General features: G+C 38.0%; 2 protein-coding genes across 3 annotated transcripts in view; one reads left to right on the top strand and one right to left on the bottom strand.

The window, feature by feature from the left end:
* Nucleotides 1–13630, bottom strand: part of LOC126869170 (B-cell receptor CD22) — a 310789-nt gene that overhangs the window by 121346 nt on the left and 175813 nt on the right. For both annotated transcript variants that reach the window (XM_050625369.1, XM_050625370.1), the window contains exon 6: nt 9273–9614. In XM_050625369.1, the coding sequence (XP_050481326.1) occupies nt 9273–9614 (342 nt within the window). The remainder of the gene's footprint in view (nt 1–9272; nt 9615–13630) is intronic.
* Nucleotides 4269–13630, top strand: part of LOC126869178 (28S ribosomal protein S17, mitochondrial) — a 196290-nt gene continuing 186928 nt past the window's right edge. Inside the window, exon 1 of the mRNA XM_050625386.1 lies at nt 4269–4308. Within this exon, the coding sequence (XP_050481343.1) occupies nt 4284–4308 (25 nt within the window). The 5' untranslated portion in view covers nt 4269–4283. The remainder of the gene's footprint in view (nt 4309–13630) is intronic.

The raw sequence follows: 13630 nt of genomic DNA on the forward strand, positions 1-13630 counted from the left end.
ACAGCGTGAAATATAGGGTAGCGTAGTAATAAAACAGTGTAGAATGTTTGGAAACGGCATAAGGAAAGAAATAAGTTGTAGAGAAATTCCTCAACGAATAATCTCCTTTTCATTCTTTCTTCCTTTTCGCTATTTTCTCGTTTACTAGCACGCTATTCTATCGTTACCAAATCGTTACAACTATTTCAGATTGCATTCTTTTGATTTTTGATATGATAGAAGAATTTAGCAAGCATCCTCTTTTATTAGACGAGTCTTGTACAATAGAAGAGGATAATTCGATACTCTTGCCATGATATTCCGTGATCGATTCTGTTAAATTTCACAAGGGTTCCGCTGTATTTCGCGATCTTCCTTTATAGATATTATTATGTTTGACGAGGGCTGCGTTGTACTTCACGATCGTTTTCAAGAGTAGCCTTCGAGAAGAGAAGGTGAAGTAGCTTAATGGTGGTGAATTCCCCGTATTTCGGCTAGGTAAATGACGTAGACCCGCGCTGAACAATCTCCATTAGGGAAAATGTAATTTACTAACCCATCGACTTTCTGCGAATTCCTTAAATTTCAATTAAGCTTCAAACTATCTCGGATCGTACACCTATCGTTCTTTTCGGTATCTTCTAGCTTTACTCACCGGTATTCCGAATTTCTTTATTATGTAATATAAATATTTAAGAAATCGTTGTTTTTATTCCAGCGAAGAACTCTGACATAGTTGCAGATCTCTTAAAAAGTTTGCCAACGATATTTGGATGAAATATCGGTTGATTTTTAGTGCAGAAAACGAGGAACCGAACACGCGTTTATTTCACGTTGAAGATGAACCGCCGAGGAGTTTCCTGTAGTCCTTATTTTCCGTATTTAGAAACTTCTCCAGTGTTTTTCAAAGAGCGTCGAACTGCAAGAACAGACTGATTGAAGTTGCTCGAACAATTCTTCGGTGGATACCAGAGGATTCTGCTCGAATGTCGTTCGTAACGGATCCTCGCGAAACTTTCCGTCTTGCTGGCCGTAATTCTCAAATCGAAACTTTTAGAGTCGTCCAACATCGAACTGATAATTGTTCTCTTTCTGTACAGTCGGTGTGTGTCTTTCCTCGAGCTCGTACGAACTTTACGACGATCGAATTCGACCGAGTAAACGTCGGAACGGTACGTCTTGTAACCTGGTCCTCACCCACGAAACGATATTTTTGTTCCAATGTTATAGTCTGCGAGAATATCGAGCTATTATGGAAATTACTTTGATATCTTTAGACGTTTCGAAAAAGATATAAATTTAAGAAGGAATAAAGAAACTGGAACGACCCCCGTTCCTCATGACTGATTTCGATATTAACGATCCCCTTTTCTGTTCCCATATTTTTTCCCTTTCTGGTCCCGTGAAGAATCGAACGACCACGGTCGAGTTTCCGTTTCACGAACTCGTAACTGACCACCGGTTTCCTTTCCACCCACTGGAGAACAAGCGCGGAAGAATTAAGGGGACGAAGTGACGTCGAGACACAATGGGTTCTCGTTGCGGCCAGAGGATTTCGAGAAAAAGGAAACTTCACGGGAACCAGAAATGACGGAATAGTTCGCGGTAAGCGTATAATTTGCGGGAGAAAATCGTGCCACGATTAATGGAGCAGAAAGAAAACGGCTGCAAAATGTAGAAAAATTGATACTACTTGGTAATAACTCCACCGTAGATTAAACGATAACGAGTACACGATGAAAATAAAAATTAATTGCATCGAAGACAAGATCAGCACGGACTTTTCATCTTATGGGTTATTTCGTGTCCTGTATTCTCAAGTAATTACGTTTTACTACGATCTTTATGATTTAGAATAATAAATTTGGCAATTATATTTTATTAATTTTATTAATAATTTTACAATTCATCGTTGAAAGTGGTAAAGTAAATACATCTTTCGTTGTATCGTTATGTAAAGATATACGTAGATATCTAATATAGAAATAATTATTGTTACTATCAAGGCGGGAATAATAAAAGAATATAAACATTTATAAAGTATAACTGAAATTTCCAAACAAAGATATCATTTTATTTCAAATATAATTTAACCAAACAATGTCTTATTGTTTTTTCTATACGCTAAATGGTATCATTTGTTCAAATTAAGTCGATATACGCAAATTTTTCAAGTACAGTATTGTGCATACTTGGTTAAAAATCATGGTATGAAAAATGTTCATTGTTACGATATTTGCTGAAAGTTGAATTTTCCAGGAAACCGTTTGTTTGTGTATGTATATACGCCTTTCATCAAGGAAAAGGTGAAATCTCTAAAAATTTCTAAAGAATAATACAGTCCAGGAGTCTCATAATTCATTGAAAGAGAAAATTTCTACGGCGACTATGTTTCAATTTCGCGCGCTGCTGTGATTGGAAGAATAATCGTAGCACGTTAAACGGCGCCAGCCAATCAGAAATCGAGTAGGTTAGAGTGCGACTTCAATCGCCATTTCCCGGTCGAAAATCGTAGCGTTAAGATATGTCAACAAAGTTTCGTCTGCGTTACACCGCGTCACTCGACTGCGTAGTTATTTCTTGCTGATTATACATCATTATTAGGTTTGTTTATATTTATATACATTTATAGAATAATTTATTGTACGTTATATAAAAGAGTCAAGTAGTTTTAATTCTTTCCCGTTCTTTCTCGTCCTTTGTCTACGCTATTTTTACTTACGTCGTTTATTTACGACATTACGAGATTCTAAGACACAATATGAGACGTTATTGCTGTATTTTGATATAATTGGTATCGGTTTGTACGTTTACTTTACATTTATTTTAAATCTTTGGTTTTCTTTTGTACAGATCGTTGTTAGACCGCAGAAATGATTTCGAAAGAATAGAACGTCACGGTGATTAATGATCCATTCGATGAGAATTGAATGCAGATAACCTGATTGACAGATTTGATTTGCTGTAACAAAGGCTGATGTATGTACTTTTATTGAACTATAAACTACGCATTTAACATACGATTGACAAATAACGCGTAATACAGAATTAATACGTAATGCAGCTATGTTATAAATAATTCTATAGTTTATTGACAATGTTAAAATGAACGTAGACTTTGTAACACTTGAACAAGGAATTCAAGTAGCTTTTACATTTTACTGTACTTCGATAGCGATCTCTCTGTAATAACCTTATCACTGAATTTGTATTTTCGTGATGAAATACGTTTCGATTGTAGGTTAGTCTCAGGTAGGTTTCTTTTATGTATCATTATCAGTTCCTTTAGGGATGTTTACATGAGAAATTTTAATCTGTTGCAAGTTGTAAGCATTCTCGAGTATATACATATCTAGTAAACAAGAGAAATTATTATTACAAATACATTATTGAAACCTGATAGCAAGCATTTATAACATAGCTACATAATATTGCAAATAGGTTATATTGCATTCAGAATATTCCAATATTCACTGATGAGAAATGAATATTAGCTAATTGATAATTTAATAAATAAAATAGCAGTATTGTTTTAAACCAACGTTCATTAGGAAACAAGGGGAAAACAAAATATTTTTCTTTTTTGCTACTCTCTCTACTAACGCACTTCGTTCTTTTTTTTCAGAGAACTTTTGTGACCGCGTGCAATGCGGTCGATAAAATCAGTGTTTGCTGTGTAGGATGTAGGATCTTGAACGTTTTTCAAGGCACAATAGCTCTAATTAAATCTAATTACGATTGTCATACGGCGAAATTAGAGTCAATGTTATTTCGTCGATTATTTTCTTTTTTTTCTTTTTTTATTTGAATTTATTTTCCTTCTTTTACGTACACATTTCTCTTTTTCAATATTCATCTCGGTATTAGAGTCAGTGTTTGTCTCAAGAGGATCCCAAAGCAAACCTCTCCAAAGCACCAACGATGTAAGTGTCTTTATTTTCTTTTTTACATTTTGAATGAAATTATTATCCATTAAAAAATAAAATTTTTTTAATATTATATCGTTAATATTATATTTCAGAGAGCTAGAAATTTTAAAATTTTATATCGGAGAATTGCAATTTTTATTATTATCAAACTGTAATCTTCGGTATTATGTATTATTCAAATTTTACATTTAATACAATGTAGCAAACAGTACAATAACGATAACGGTAACAAATTCACGAAATTCTACACTTTTTAAATAATGAGCATTGTCTTTAAAAATAAATTGCAATATTGCACATTTTTTAAAGATCTCCGAGGCCTCCACTGATGACGACTTTCACGATACATCGTTCTTCTGGGATATTGTAGCATCGATGACAACATTTTCTACATCTTACGGTGAGTTTCATGCATTCTTATTGCTCTGATCACTCGATCGTATCATAGGATGAAAAGTTAAAATCGGCACGGGTGAATGGTTGTATTAGGTGAAACTTTTAACGAGCATAATGACCGCGGGTGTTTACTATACCCATGAATAATAATATTTCCTTTTCCTATGTTTTATATCATATTAATTCAGGGAAAACCTTGCATATGGCGTTCTTGATACCAACAATATGACGTTGATGATAATAATATTAATATAATATTAAACGTTATAATTAATATGAACGATATATTGTTGATAATTAGTTTGAATAAGTGGATGTAAAAGCAGAACATATCCAATATGAATACATATTTGCAAAAGCCAAACATCAATAAAATGTGAATAGGCACTTGTATAAATAACAAACATTGAAATAACTTCAATTAAGTGCTTTGTAGTAAAGTCGGATATCCTACGACTTGGTTGTAGTGAAACTTGAAATTATTGTAACGATAATGTAAATTATAGTTGATAATTTTTTGTCTCATTTTCGGTCAATTATTTTCTTTTCGTAATAGAAACTTTATTATAATGTGATAGAGTATTTTGATACGAAGATATTAAAGTTCAATTATTTTTATATTCAGTTTAAGAATTATTGTTGCAATAGTCCTCGGTCGCGCTTACTATAATTATTTTTCGAATTATCGTTGCGTTGAAGCATGATCGTGATTGTTGCGTCTATAAAATGTCGCCCAATATTCTTGCACCGAGATTGTGGAAATATGTTTCCACCCTTGGATCACCTGACGCTTCGAAAAGATTTCCCTTTACGTTCCTTCGTTTTAGGTATTTACGTAAGTTGGGCTCATGAGAACTTAGATTTTTAATGATCATGTGAAATTAGATCAACGGTTAGGCAGAATATACTAATTAACTAACTAAAAATACAATATTAGTCAGTGCTTAAATTTGTGTATGTACATCAATATTTATGTATGCGAGAGATATTAAGTGGGTGCATAATTAGAGATAGTGTATAAATAAATGAAATGAATGTAATTCTTCGCGAGACACGTTTCTCCCCTTTTTTTCTTTTTAACTACCAATTATTTTACATCTTTATGGCGATGAAAGTATAAAATACTGATACAAGTACGAAACAGCGTCTCACATAAAGTTATAAAACGAATGGTTTGAAATTTAATGTAAATTTCAAAAAAGGGAATGTGTGTAAACTGTAATGATAAAATGATAACGGTGTTGTAAAGCTTCCAAGATGCGAAACAACAAAATACATTGCGTGATAAATCTATTCTTTATCTCATCCATAATTCTGCTGCAACAATTTCGTCGAGTTTGTACTATCGTGTACCGGTTTGAGAATTTAATTTGAAAATTCCAGAAAAAAGACCACGTCATCGCGAAATATCCGAGACATTGGACGTGTGAAATTCAATTCCTTTGAACGACCCGCGTGATTTTACGTGTAACAACAAGTCAGCTCCCCGGAGGGATGTATAACCGCTTTCGGAAACTCGAACTAACAGGGATCTCGCCGGTTTCTCGAGGAAGGCAACAGCAAGAAGTTGACCAAGAGAAAATAAAGCGTACACGTTGGACGTTACCGTGCGCGGTTAACGGTGTTCCCTTCTTGCTCGGCTTTGTTATCCCCCGTTGCTTCATTCCTCAGGGCGAGATAGGATGCGAAATCTCTTTTCTAGTGCGGTAGATTTTACGAGACGTCTCGAAGAAACTAGTTTCCTTCTCTGGTTGCATCAACGACTCTAATTTGTTCGCGATAAACGGTGGCCCACGGAGTTTTGAAGCCAGTGGAAAATTTACTCAAACACTAAACGACTATGGCCAAGGCTATGACCCGATAAATTCCAGGCCCGTTGGAAAATTTTGAGTAATTTGCCGTGGAATTAATAATCTGAAAAATAGGGCGCGCGCATGGAACATCAGCGGAAGTTCTCTTATTTCTCTCAACGTATCCTGTGTTTTCTGTATTATTCAGTTTGTTACTTTTTGTCGAATTTAATTAACTCTAATTAACTCTGTTAGCACTGTTTATAATAGTAGAATCCCTTGATACAATTCAATCGACTAAAACTTTCCTTTCTTCAGTTGCAACCACAAACGATCTAATTCGATGGAATATCTATGATTACTTACTTCAATGATACTTTAATTTCCAATTACCACCGAGTATTATTAACTAACTGAATTATTTTATTATTAATAATATTAGCCACACAGTAGTGGCGAGACCAGCAGAGTTATCACGAACGATAGTTCAAGTTAATCGCATAATTTGTTTTACTTGAAATTTCCCCATACACATTCCTTCTCTAATGTTAATTCCAAGTTCTTAGAAATAAAATAACATCGCAGCGTGTAATAACAGCGAAGAAACGTAACTTAATTAAATTATTGCTTTCCTACACGTGGCATTCTCGTCGTTCAGACAACGATACTCGTCCCAGTTCTAATACCACTGAAATCCCGTTAGCTGCTACGTTTCTGTCCACCCCTCTCCCATCGAGCAGAGAGCAGGCCAGGGGGAAAAACGATCCGCAGAATTATAACACTTCCTTGCCGCTCGACTTGAATTAAGCCCATTTTTAAAACGCACCCAGCGACCGGCCGGGGCTTTTTTAGCCGCCAGGTCCCCGTATCGCGATTTCTTCTACCTAATATTTCAACAGGAATTGTGCTGGCTACGAAGTCTACGAAAATTAGATCTCGACCGTGGCCACTGGCAATTTCAACGCGGCATCAACTAAATAATACGCTCGTAACTTTTCCTCGGATCTCTTCTTCTGTATCCTTTCCTCCCTTTCTCCTCGTTACACCCTTAATAACGACGATGTGTGCTGGACAACGAGAGGAAGACGGCGGGGGAGGGGATAAATAGGATTCGTTTCGTTCGAGACGAGACATCGAGGATTATACCGTGATAGCGAAAGTATAGAATGGGATTGGTGACCTAATTGCGTGGCTGCTCGTTGTGTCGAGGGCTGCGTTCCAGATAGACTGAAACAACGACGTGGGTGAATACCATCGTAAAAGTTGATTTTTTCCTCTTCTCTGTATATGAATCATGATGTATAGCGTGACGTATATTTGGAAGGTTTTGCCTGGATAGGAGAATATACGCGTAATACGTATACAGTAGGGAAGATAAAGTTAGTTTGAAGGTAGATAGGTCCTTGTGACAGATTGGAATGAACAATGTTGAGTGTTAGTGTTAATAAATTCTAATTGTTTAGCGTGCTAAGTCCGTATTATCCTGATAAGTTGTAGCAGTCGCAGAAATAGGGTACAACTTCCTACAATACCAGGAGCGGAATACAAATTGCTTAGATATTCAGATTTGTGCCGTGTATAGTACTAAATAGCAATATTGATCTTTCGGTGATAAAGCAACATAGAACGTATAATAATATATACTCCGGTATAGTTTGCCAAGTTATTTTAATTTAATTTATTTTCAGACAAATGGGAGTAACGCGTTGGAATACGGTGCATTACATAGCGCGAATACTTTACGAAAGGTTTAGCATAGAATTTTTAGAAGAGACGAAAGAAACCGAGAAAGAGTCAAGTAGAAGACAAAAATTGTTTGCAATAGACGTGCAACGCATTTTATAGACGAAATGAAAGTTATTGTATTTAGAGGTAAATGTACGCGGATAATAAAGTAGCAGATTGTCTGGATGATCTTCTCTAACGCACGACTGTACTTAACCTGGTCAGGAAACCAGGTAACAAAAGCATATTCTAAACGTTGTATAGCCATCAAACGATATAGCAATTTAATGGAAAGGACGTTGCTGAAGAACATCGTTTTATCAATCCAGAGGTTATTGAATTTGAGCATGAAAAAACTGGACGTTTCATCTGAAAACACCAAATTGACCTGTGGATTTCCTCTTCCATGTTATTACTTGAAACAGCGTCCAGATGGAGAAAGATTCTTTTTATGGTTCACGAAAGAAGAAAGATGTTCTATTATTTCACAAAGCATCAGAAAATTCCCTACCTCGAACTTGCGAGAGTTTAAGTTTTACGGCGTAGAAAGAGCAGGTCACGGGTGGCGAGCGTTGCGAGTTTCTGGAGAAAAGTGGAAAGGTCGAAGACCAGACGAGACGAGCAAATGACGAGACAGCTTACGGTGAAACGCTCGAAATTATACGATAGTTTCAGGGCAGGCTAAGGTGATGAGTTCGAGACGAGACAGCGACAATAACTCCGGGGCTACATAAAGACAGTTTAAAACAAGATATCACAGTGTGTTCATCGTGCTCGTGTTGACGATCTCGCCGATGAAATCTTACAGTCCTTCTTGAACCGTTCATTTGTCGTTGAAATTTTACGGGAAACTCATTTATCACGGCGACCAATAAAACACTGGTGAATTCATAAATTTAAAATAGCAGGCAGGGTATTGTACAATATAAATGAGAAAGAAACAATTTTTGTCAGACAAACGAGAGTATCCTGAAACGAATTTCAACGTTGCTCGAGTATATAAGAATAGGAAGGTCTTTAAGTATCTGAACTTTTTACGTTGATATTTCTCTAAATTTATCTATAAAAAGTTATTTAAAATCTCTAGCAAGTCTATCGTCAAAGTTTCGATATATTCCGAAACAGTTTACAATAACCTAACAGCACACGACAAAATCATTTATCAAAGCAGGCCTCTCAACACCAGACACGAGACCAATAGAATCCCACAAAAAAGTATTCGATTAATATCCTAAACGTTGGAACAACTTTAAACACGACAACCTTCGTGCCAAGTTTTGCCATGTTTCGCTGTGTTCGCACGTTTCACGCAATTTCACCCTCGTCTTTTTCAAGGGGGACCTTAACCTTAACCTCGCTCGAATAAATAGCCGAGACGCGAAACAAAAAGCAAAACAAGAAAAAGAAAGAAAGAAACAGGAGGAAGAGAAAAAAATGTCGAAACATTACTCACATTGGACGTCGAGCAGAATACTCGCGTTCATGGGTATGGTGAGGGTGACGTGACGGGCGACGCAGGCGATGGTTGCGTTATGGTGTCCCCTCAGGACCTTAAGGTGAGCTCCGCTGCGTCTGCCGGACGTGGAGGGCAACACGGTCAGATTGTCCGGCGGTTGCTCTGGTCCGTCTAAAGTGGCCTGAGACAGAGTCATCCCCCATGCTAAATCGGGCGGTGGATTTCCACCCTCAGCGGCACACTCTAACGTCAATTCGGAACCCTCCTTTACAGGGACGAACTGGTTGCCCGGGTCCAACCGACGACCATCTATCAGCAGGTACGTCCCACGGGGTGCCTCTGCAACAAATCCAACGACCCGATAAGTTCACCGATTCGTGACCTCGTAACGATGAAAAATCTTGCCGGATATATTTCAGCTACTGCTGCTGAATTTATTTATGGAGAATTTTGTTTAGATTAATTTTGTTTCGATATTCGACTCCAGGATTGTGTCGAATACGGCTAACGATAAGCCTTATAAATGAAGATTCCTAAAATAACAAATTGTAATAGTTACTCTACGATGAATCGGCTAAGCACTCTTGGCCGATTTCCATCGTTTTTCTTTACGTTTTTTCTTTTAACGAGCTTTTCTCTAAACGAATTTTCTCTAAACTGAATTTTGATTCCAGTATACATTCGGCGATGTGATACGATAGAAATCTCATTCTCATTGTTAGCGTAGATGTATTATAAAGCACATTGAACGAGAATATTACTAGTCCATTTTCCGTTTATTGAAATTAATAACAACAAATTCATCGGAGATTTAAATACAGGAACGTACGTAACCTTATTCCTTTTTAATAAAAGCAGGATAGAAGACCCATCATTCAAATATATTACAGAGCTAATGAAACATTGAAGTAGAATTAAAATTCAGATCGTAACGACTGAATATTTCACGGTGTTACGATATTTTCGACGGAAAATCACGAAGGTGCTGTAACCAATGATTTTCTGCATCATTGTTATTCACAACGAGGATTTCGATCGAACAATACTGTTTTTCGAGCCGCCTGATGCGCCGTTGCAAAAACTGGAAACAAGGAAATGTAAATTTATCCGAGTTGAGACCGGGGATGAGGGAGGAGGAGAAGAGAGAAGAGAATAGCAGTAATAAGAATCATGTTTTCCATCCAAATTGATCGTGTTTATGTAGTCGAAGAGTGTGCCAAGCGTTTCAACAAGATTTCTGCCGTTCCAGAGTTTCGTTTCCCAGCCGATAAGATCCAGTCACGTTCATTAAATCGCATCGTGCTCTCGATCTTGCCAAAAATTGCCGCACGGAACGCTCCACGAAATGGATCATGGAAAGGAAAAGACGCGCAGATTTTTCGTTGCATCGAAATTGCGATCTCTGACACGTGTCCCGATTTCGCGTAATAAAATACGCGTCCGCTGGAAATATCAACGCAATGTTTCGTACATTATACCGTAATATCTATAGTCTTTGTATCTCGTTTCCTTGCAACGTTTTTTGACACTGCTATTTTTTTCACAGAACATATCGAAGTAAAATCGGTCATTCGCAGAGAACTCGTCTCTCAATTTTAATATAAATACGAATGAAAAAGCCATTAAACTCGAAGCATTAAATTCGATAAAACGGGGTGAGTTGGAGATAATCAGAAAATCTGTCCTTCGACTCGATCGAGTTACCGAATCATCCGGTAAACAGGGGTGAAATTACATGAAATATTTTCCACGAAAGGGTTTGAGAGAAAAGAGAGAAAGATGAGAATGGAAAAAAGATACGTGAACATTTAGCGACCGTACTTTGTGTCAGATATTTTCCAATTTTTCCGATAGGATGTATCGGGGCTGAAGAAGCGGTTCATTATTCACGGGTCCGTTCACTTCAAAAGAGAATCCAGGGCGAAACAAAAACTACGACAGGGGCAGCGCAAGAATCCTTGCCGCTACTGCTTCCCATTCGCGTCCTCCATCCACAATTTCATCGGAATTTTCGCGATGCCAGGGAATATATGGTAGATACGAAGCGGGAAAGGGGCGAGGAAGAGGGCGGAAGCATCGAAGTTTTGCGTTTCATTCGACGAACTGAAAAAGGTGCGCCTGTCCGCTCGATAAATCTGCACGCGTAGTTTGAAATTTTATTCTCCCGTTTTCCATGAAAACGCTACGGTCTCGCGATGCATCCGATCGGACCGGTTCTCTATGCCCGTTGAAATACTGTGGTGAAATTAATATAAAATCGCCAGACAAACGCGAACGGCAACGAGGTCTCTATTATTTCACCAACGATTTTGCAAAACCATAGAATCGGCCACGATGAAAATTAACCTCGATCGTGTCACGTTGAGATTATTATTAACGATTTCTACCGAAATCTGATCAAACTTCCTACGATTTTAATATCGATTTGGAAAGATATTGTCATCTATAATTATTCGTACAGTTCAAATATAGGAGATTTCTTTAATCGAAGTCGAATCGAATTATCACGAATTTGTAGAAATCTCAAATTCAATTGATTGTACGATTTCGATCGATTGTACGCATATTTATAGAATATATTTGCTTTTAACCGTGAGATTCGCTCTTTCGCCGTCCAATTTTACTCGATCGTCCGATTTCCTTCGTTTCCGGAACGGAAGCGGGAAATACACGGGACCTTTCGGTTCCTCCTTCGGAATGAATAAACGACCTCCTTAATTCAGCGTTCTCTAAGTGAAAAGATGGATCGACTCTGGCTTATAACCGGAAGATCGTATCGTCAGATGTGAAAGCGGACGGTGGAATCTGAGAAAAATCCAGACACACTTTGCATACACTTTTCGCTTCAATTTTCAGTCTAAAAATCACGAACTTGCTCCGTTGGAAAGGTTCCAGATCTGTGTAATGCGATCGCGAATCGAGGAGAGGAAAGGATTCGGAAGGAAAAGAGGGTTCCTTGGTACGCTGGTTATATAATATATTCCCCCGTGAACATACGCTTCTTCCTCCAACTTTTCAACCAACATCTCGCCATTCTTAACCAAACTTTTGGAATCTCGATCGCTTTTTAATTTCATTATAACTACTCGATATCCCATCTTCCGTACAACGCTTACGTTTCGCTAATCAGAGTCGTTTTGTCGGTAATATTCGACTACGTGGGTGCACCGTCAACGCAACGAATTATAGTTAGCTCGTGAGAAATTGGCCCAGTATACTCCGTGATTTATTCCCCTTTTTCCTAATTTTTGCCGGCCTTTCGAACGTTACTTTTCAGCTTTGTGAATGTTTATCTCTGCCTAACGATCTATCCGAATTTCCGCTCGTCTCTATTTCCTTTATCATTAATTGCCATTCGGTAAAAGCTGTACGAAGAAACAGCGATAAATTTTCCTTCGAAGCCCGCTTTCTTCAAAAAGATGTCCGATGAAAGAATATTCTTGCCGACTTTTGAGTTATCAAGTCCATCGAACAACCCACTCAGAATAAGACAGTTTTTCGCTTTTGCATGAAAACCGTGCATCTTGTTCCAAATACTCGTTGGACAATCATCGGAAAGACGAACGAACGATTCGGAAATCGAATGAAATCGAATCGATCGAATCACATTTTGCGTCTGATGGGAGAAAAGAAAAAAATGGTATTCTGTTTTCTACGCGGTAGCGCGGAAAAATCTGCTGGAAAACGCATATGAGAATCGTACAGAGTATTGCGGAGAAGTGATATTAACGAACGCAGCACGGTGTACTTTTTGCTCGTTAACTCGAATTGGCCCAAGAGAGACGGTTCGATCCTTCGTTCGGCTCGAAGCAAACGCATCGCGAATTTTTAACGTAATAAAGTGGAAATAAAGTGGTTTGGCCGGCGACTAACAGAAGGCTTGCCCCGTCTATCCAGGTCACTGAATTAATACCGGTTTACCTAGCGGCGCGCCGTGGCATCGCGTGTTCCCAACTCTCCGAGAGAAAAGGAAAGACCACCTCTCTCGATCAAAAGGGATTTAATCGCAACGCGAATCGAATTATATTATACACTCGGAACCCTTGCATCCAACGCGCGTTTCCATTACCGTTTCACATGGATAACGATTCATATTTGATTTCTATCTCCGTGGAATTTCATTGGCAAACATGCAGACGCGAAGCTTATAAAACACCTGAATCGTCGACGATCATACGGTTGGAGAGGCGGAGTTGAAAAGGCGATAGAAGCTTCTCGATTACCCTTCTGTTTTCTGAATTCAATTGACCGCGAAAGGTGTCCGATTTCGAAGATTGCCTCGCCGATTATGCAATATTTTAAACAATCGTGAAACGTGTCCGTAATTCCCACTGTCGGCGAAGAAGTAGCTGCTG

The sequence above is a fragment of the Bombus huntii genome, chromosome 9 (assembly GCF_024542735.1).
Source record: "Bombus huntii isolate Logan2020A chromosome 9, iyBomHunt1.1, whole genome shotgun sequence".
NCBI lineage: Eukaryota > Metazoa > Arthropoda > Insecta > Hymenoptera > Apidae > Bombus > Bombus huntii.